This window comes from Asparagus officinalis, chromosome 7, assembly GCF_001876935.1.
Source record: "Asparagus officinalis chromosome 7, Aspof.V1, whole genome shotgun sequence".
In the NCBI taxonomy this organism is placed as follows: Eukaryota; Viridiplantae; Streptophyta; class Magnoliopsida; order Asparagales; family Asparagaceae; genus Asparagus; species Asparagus officinalis.
The window spans coordinates 145833621-145841171 of record NC_033800.1 but is presented as its reverse complement, the minus strand read 5'-3'; the positions used below and the strand labels follow the sequence as shown (position 1 = coordinate 145841171).

Genomic DNA, 7551 nt, shown 5'->3' with positions numbered 1-7551 from the left:
AGTAAAAGATTCCTGAATAAATATTCTCACTGCCAAACCAAGGGCGGTATCCTCAACCCAAATCCCACCAACCCTCTCTATCCTAACCACCACAATTAGTTTCTAAAAGTATTATAGACTATACAATTAATCCAATAAATCAGAAAGTATGTTATCTTACTTCCATCCACCAAAAAAATTTAGGGGCTGATAATGACACGTGCTTCCTATCTAACACCACTTGGATAAGAAAAGGCAATTATGATCAAGATATAGATGAACAACCATTTTGGGGCAATGTAGCATTGGCTTGGGGAGGGGGAGGGGGGGGGGGGTCGGAACCTCTCATCCTTTTTCTCAAAAAAGAAAAAACAAAGGAGAATTAAGTAAAAAGTGGTTTCTTCCCAACAGAAAATCTCAATGTTCTGCTTAATCTAGATTCTAGACACTTCATGTAGTCTATAAAAATTTTTAGGTTGCTCTTTAGTTACATGCATTCAAAACTAAATGGCAAATAGTTGATGGTTACGACTATAGCTTCAGTATTGGCTCTAATAATAAACTTAACCATCAAGTCCATTGCATATTCAGCAGATAATCAGCATACTTAGATCAATTGATTCAACAATCCCACTCAACTCTCGTTTAACAAATTTCACTTCAAGAATCAACAACAAATAAATTGAGATTGAGATCAGATGGGCGAACAAGTACCAGCAAAGGAGAGGTGACTCTCTTCTCCACCGCAAGAACAACCCCCTCCTTCGTCTTCAATCCAATTGCAGTTGAACCCAACTGAACCAACAAAAGGGGATCCAATTGATGAAAAAACAATGAACACCCATCACATAATTGGACCCAAATAACCCAAAATTGATTACACAATCGAACCTTGATTGCTTCGATCGCGTATTCCACTTGAAACAGCCTGCCTTCAGGTGAGAATGTGTTGACTCCTCGGTCGTACTCAGTTCTTCAAAATCACAGAAGAAACCCATTAAGAACCTAAGATCTATTGCTGTTTGGTAATAGATGAAGGTTTGGAATACGAAAAGGTGAGAACTTTACCTAGTGAGAAACATGGTGAAGGATCGCAAAAACCCTAGAAATTGTGATGCTCGGAGCTGAGAGTTACTCAACAAGGACAATAGGGGCCGAAGGGGAGTTGGGTGGTAATTTGATGGTTAGTGAGGGTATTTTGGTCACTTGACGCCAGTAACGCGTGCAAACGGATCGGGTGAACAATAGTGCCCCAATAGTGCGCTGGATTGGCCCAATCTAATATCTTTGGAAGGGCGCAAAGTTAAAGCTTTCCGTAACATTCCTCTTTGCGCCAAATTTAGTCATAACTACGTTTTATATAAGTGGTTAAATACCATGATTAAGTATTTTTGACTTATTTTATAACTAAAATTTATTTATCGGTTATAATTTAATAGTTTCTGTTCACTTTTCTATAATTACTCTAACATTGTGATTATTATTATTATTATTATTATTTGATATTTATTTAAATGGGCTACACCCAACATAAATTTTCATGTTGATAATTGAATTGATAAACAACAAATATAATATGAAGCCAATTTAAATTTTTATATTAGTTAGAATGACATGAAACCAAGTTTTACTTGAAAAAGTACAGTTTTGCAGAAAGTAGAAAATGTTGAAATAGTTTTATACAAGGAAGATGAATATTTAAAACCATTAAGGTAAGATGATTGATTAAAAGTATGCTAAAAAGATACAAAATAGAATATGAAGTTTATTCCCAATCATTAATAAACTTCATAAAAAATTATAAACTAAAGATTAATGCTAACTCTAGCATACTTTTGCATGATAAAAACATTCACATAAGCATATAAAAAACTGGAAAAAAATCATGAAACTCCCTCCTAAAGATTAAACTATTCTATAAAATATTTTTTAAATATTGTCTTTTATTCATTTTGTTTAATTTTTTTATTGAGTTGAGATCAATCATTCTTCATCTTTACCTTTTTATGGGAAATTCTAGAGTAGTGCCTTCATCATCTATATCGATTGTGACATCATGGTGGAGCAATATTTTTTGCATTGTTATATTTCCTTAGGCTGGTTATTCTTTATCTTTTCATTTAACTTCACAAAGAAGTTGAATGTATTTCTAATGTTCGACAAAAATTTCTTGAAATACAGACTTTGATTTTTTTACTATTTTAATGAGAATAAATATTAATTTCATATATATAATTTTTTTTGTTCCCAATTTTATTACTTAAATAAGATTAGGAGTTATATTTTTTTCTCTATAATGAATTTTTCTGATGTGCATCCAATAAGAGTTTCTGCTATGTCAATAATATCACATTTGCTCTATCCTTGTCATTTTCAAGAAAGCTCTAAACTAAATAGCTTTATTTTTCATTCTCAGTTTGACTTAAATTATAATATTAATATTTAATATCTTTAGTATTTAAAGAACAAAGCATTAAATTTATGAATACTTACTAATTTGTTTTGTATCTTCCATGGAGAAGTCTTCTTTGATTAGGATAAGGTTGTTAATTATTCTTTAAAGTTGGTGCTTCATTGATAGATATGCCTTATATTAATATCAATTCAAGTGACTTATGAACTTTTTCCTGAATTTTAGATTTATTTCTGTCACTTTCTCACTTGCAATGGAAATAGCTTGATTCATTTGAATGATATTTCTGAACATTCTGACAGATTCTGATTCTCTATATGTAATTCCTTGTATTCTTTTACCCTACGAATATTATTAGCATCAGATGTTAATGTCTCTAAATTATAATCAATTAATGTTAAGCTATTATGTTATAGTCTTTTATCATTTTTATGGATTTAAATTTCTATCAACTAATGTTACTTAAGTATTTTTGCTACTCCAATATATTAGTAAAATTATATGTAGTTACTTTGATTTTTACAACGACGATAAATTTTAAGCTATCATATATTTTTTAAATTTGTATTCATTAACAAGATGTTTTTTAATCAATTTTTATTACTTTTGTTTACCAACATCAACTTAGACTATTTTAGATGCTAAAAAGGAATAGTAAACATATATATATATATATTAATGAAAGAATACCAAAAAATTTACACTTTTCTTTGCCAAGTTTTGAAATTTCAGCCCTTTTTGTGGTTTTGAACTTTGAGGTCGGGTCTGATTTGTAATTTTTAAAACTTTGGGAGTGTTTTTAAAAAAATTACTTTTATGTTTGGTAGTTGTAACTTCTATGTTTCATACGTCGGTGATAATTTCCAAATGTCAAGATATTTTTTGCAACTCCGAAAATTTGAGGGTGTTTTTACAATCATTAAAACTTTGCGTTATTTGTTAAAAAATTCTGATTTAAGTGGTCTGTCAATAGTTTCTAGATTTGATGTGTACTGATTATAAATTTTGAAATTTTAGAGTTTATCGTAAATTTTAAATTTTGAAGGAGTCTTTTTTTGTAATTTTTATAACTCTGAGGTTAATTTTGATAAATTTTAAAATTTAGGTGCAGAAGGATAATCTATTGAATTCATTTATATTATTTGTAAGTTTTAAAATTTTAGAAGTTCAACGTGCTTGTTTGTAATTTGGACTTCTGAGAGTGTTTTTATAATTTTTGAGGTATTGAGGTGTTAACTGCAAACTTTAACATCAAAATGTTTTTTTATAATTTTGAACTTTTAGGGATATTTTGTGCAAATTTAAAAATTTTAGTTGTTTTTTTGCAATACTTCTAAAATTGATCCATGATTTTATGTAGAGACTTTTTACAGAAGATTTTTTCTTTAACTTCATATAACTTCTTTACCGTAACAAACTAATACTGTAAAACTGTTTTATATATTTTATTAATATTATTTTTTAAATTATTTAACTATAAATATTTCACTTGAGATGAGGATAAGATATAATTATGATTAGGATATGCTAAGATTTAAATGAAATATTCAAAATAGTGAATGATAATATTGACCATGAAATTTTTTCCCCCAAATTCGTGCTTTTAAAGAGAGTATGATATGAAGTATGATTTCTTTCATGAGTAAATCTCTTTTTTTTATAAACTAAGATGACGTTTCTTTCTTTTCCTTTTTCCCCCCTACAAAATAAAAAAATAATCTCTTTTTTTTGATCAAAAAGAAACTTTCATACAGTGCATAGTCTTTAGTGGACCAATTCCACCATTACATAACAGAGATGTAACACTAAAGGATGAAAATTGGGAGATACATCCTCTAAAAATAACCTCATTAATATATTTTTTTTATCGTTTGAGATAGTACACGTACCACTTCGTTATCTTTTCTACAAACATATGCTTAATTGTTCGCCCTTGGAAACCTTGCAGTTGAACAAAGACGTCTCCAATAATATGTCCAATGTAGCTAATTGTTTTTTTTTCCCCACCATTGTTGCTAGCAGAGGGCAATTAGATTCAGTCTCTAAAGCGGAGACATCATTAATCCAAGGAATTTTGCATAAAAACCGCAATAACTTTGTCCAACTGCAACTTACTGCCTCCTACATCTTCTTCCTCCTTTCACCTTCCTGAGCTCCCAAACACAACATAACTTTAATCATAAACCTAGCCTCCTCATCCTCCTCCTCTCACCCTCTTGCCTCTCCCTCCTTCCCCCACTCCCCTGCCCCTCACTCTCCTTCTCCCTCTTCCTCCCCGAGCTAGAGTCAGTGTTAGGGTTTTGGGGGATGTGGTGGTCATGGGCAGTGATGATGTTTGAGATGGGTTTTTAGAGAGGATTGAGGGGAGAGAGCATGGCTATGACGGTGGTGGGGGTTAAGAGGAGAAGTGAAGGGAGGAGGAGGAAGATGTCGGGGAAAAAAAGAGCACTGATGGTAAAATAGGCATTTTGATCTTGTTTTAGCAGAATCTGTCATAATGTGTGACATTGCTAATATGTTAACAAAATATTGGCGGTTTCTATCCAAAAAAAAAAAATTGTGATTGGACCAAAAGTTAAGATAATTTTCAATATAAAAAACCTTAGTTCAACCTCTCATTTTGTGTCCTCTTCTCATCCATTGCATTAGGGGGTGTTTGGTTGCATTGTTTTTAAGAAATGTTTTCTCAAAAGTACTGACGCATGGCATTTATGTAATTAAGAGTTTTCTATACATTTCTATAAACTGTGTTTGGCTCCAAAAAAATTTACAGAAATGTTTTCTGTAAAATGCCCAAAAGTACCAAATTTTATGGAAATTGATTTTCCTTCTAAAATGGGAGGAAATCTCTTGGAAATCTGACGCATTCGTTATTTAAATAATAAAACTCATTAACTCTTTTCTACAAAGTTCTCACTTTTCTATAAAGTTGGTGGTGTTTGGTTACATTTCTATAAATTATAGGAAATGTTGCTATTTTCCCAAAAGTTATTTCTCATTTTCTTGTTTTGAACCAAACAAGCACAATACAAAAAATAAGAAAATTTGTACTTTTTAACTTCTCAAAACTTTTCCTATAATTAAAATAAGAAAATTTGTACTTTTTAACTTCTCAAAACTTTTCCTATAATTTTTTTAAGAAATACAAGGAACTCAAATTTGGGATGGAAAACATTTCCTATAATTTATAGAAATGTAACCAAACACCCCCTAGCTCAATAGTTGCTATGCCTTCTTTTAACATGTCTAATTTACCCCTAAAAATAGCCAACACTTACCTAAAAAACAACTACGTAAGACTTAAATACCTTATGGTTTCAATTCCTTAGCACTTATATACCCTCTATTGTATTTTTTAGTATTTATATATCCCGAATTGTTCAAAATTGACGCATTGATAATCTCTTTTAAGGAAACATGTAAATTTTCACCCGAAAATTCCCATATAACATTTGTGTGATAATTTTATAGTTTTTTAATAATTAATATTTGTTAAATTATTAAAGCCACCCAAATACTATTTTAAATGTATCCTAATTCTATTTTAAAATAGATTTGGGAAAGATTTAACAATAAATTCAATAAACTCAATAGCCATAAAGTTTTAAAATTAGCATATAAATGTTATGTGAGAACTTTCAGAATTAAATTTTCACGTTTGCAAGATAGACGATATTAAAGTGCCAATTTTAAACAACTTAAAGTGTATAGAAAATGCTACTAAATACAATCAAGGGTATGTAAGTGCCAAGAGAGTGAAACTATAGGGTATCTATGTGATATTTAGCCCTAAAATAACCAGTCTCTCCTTGTCATTTCAAGAGGCAAAATGGCCAGATTGATATATTTTTCAGAGGCTTGGTGATATGTTGGTATGTTTTCTTTTAGTTTTGTCAGATTGGTATATTTTATCGACTCCGGTGCCAAATAAACCTTAAATTTGGCCAGAGTTACTGTTCCGACCAGTGCTAACGAGATTTCTTACATAAAACCCCCTCATTAAAACCACATCATGCTCCTAACCCCTCCTCCTCTTCCCCCTCCCCCTCCTCCTCCTCATCCTCTTCAACCTCCCCCTCTCCCTCATCCTCATCATCCTCTTCCTCCTCCTCCTCATCCTCTTCAACCTCCCCCTCTCCATCCTCCTCCTAAATTCATCCACAACTTCTAGTAGTTCAGCTTGCTTCTTGTTTGGGAAAAATATTATCAGCCTTCATCCTTTTCCTAAACCCATACGTTGGAATCATTGCGTTCAAATAGGCTTCAAGCAACAACTCATGTAATTTCATCCTATTTCTGAACCCAGCTTGCCTTCATCCATTCTCATTCATGCGCTTAACCAAATTTTCCCCCTCAAATAGAAGTTTATTTTTATCATATATCCTCAGAAGAGCATCATAGAATTTTGATGAAACTTTATTTCCCAACTTCAATGTTTTCTCAAATACTTCCTCAACCTTATCTACACAACCACGACGAGGTTTAGCCTCACACACTTTCCAAACCCTCTCAACATCAGAAGCTTTGTCAAGAGAACCATATAAAGGCAGAACAAACTTGCAAGCCATAGATTGAATCATTAAACCAGGCCACATTTCCTCATCTTTCATCTTCTTCACAATCTGTTCGATGCCATGATGATGATCATGATGAAGAGGTTTTGTTGAAGAGAATGGATGTGGAGGAGGAGGAAGAGGATGATGAGGATGAGGGAGAGGTGGAGGTTGAAGAGGATGAGGAGGAGGGAGAGGGGGAGGAGGAGGAGGAGGGGGTTAGGAGGAGGGGGAGGTTTAATGAGGGGGTTTTATGCAAGAAATCTCGTCAGCACTGGTCGGAACAGTAACTCCCACCAAATTTAAGGTGTATTTAGCGCCGGAGTTGATAAAGGCACTGTTTGGCAACAAAAAAAGGTGTCTTATCTAAGAGCTTGTGTCTTATTGACTTGGTCAATAAGCTAGTAGAGCTGTTTGGTGACCAAAAATAGGAGGAGATTATTTTAGAGATTGTGTCTTTTGCAAGTAGCTTTTGGAAAGCTATCTCAAGTAGTGTTTGTCTTTGGGAAGGAGCTGTCAATTTTTTTCTTCTGTTTTTTTCCTAATAATTCTAATTTTATATCAATAATATTACATGACCTTTTTTAGTCATTTAACAAATTTAAG

At 32.1% G+C, this 7551-nt stretch overlaps 1 protein-coding gene across 3 annotated transcripts in view; it reads right to left on the bottom strand.

Annotated features, from left to right (window-relative positions):
* Positions 1-1168, bottom strand: part of LOC109848629 (proteasome subunit alpha type-5) — a 5171-nt gene extending 4003 nt beyond the window's left edge. For all 3 annotated transcript variants that reach the window (XM_020418240.1, XM_020418238.1, XM_020418239.1), the window contains exons 1-3: positions 1048-1168; positions 871-952; positions 694-774 (exon numbers count right to left, since the gene is read on the bottom strand). In XM_020418240.1, the coding sequence (XP_020273829.1) occupies positions 694-774; positions 871-952; positions 1048-1061 (177 nt within the window). In that variant the 5' untranslated portion in view covers positions 1062-1168. The remainder of the gene's footprint in view (positions 1-693; positions 775-870; positions 953-1047) is intronic.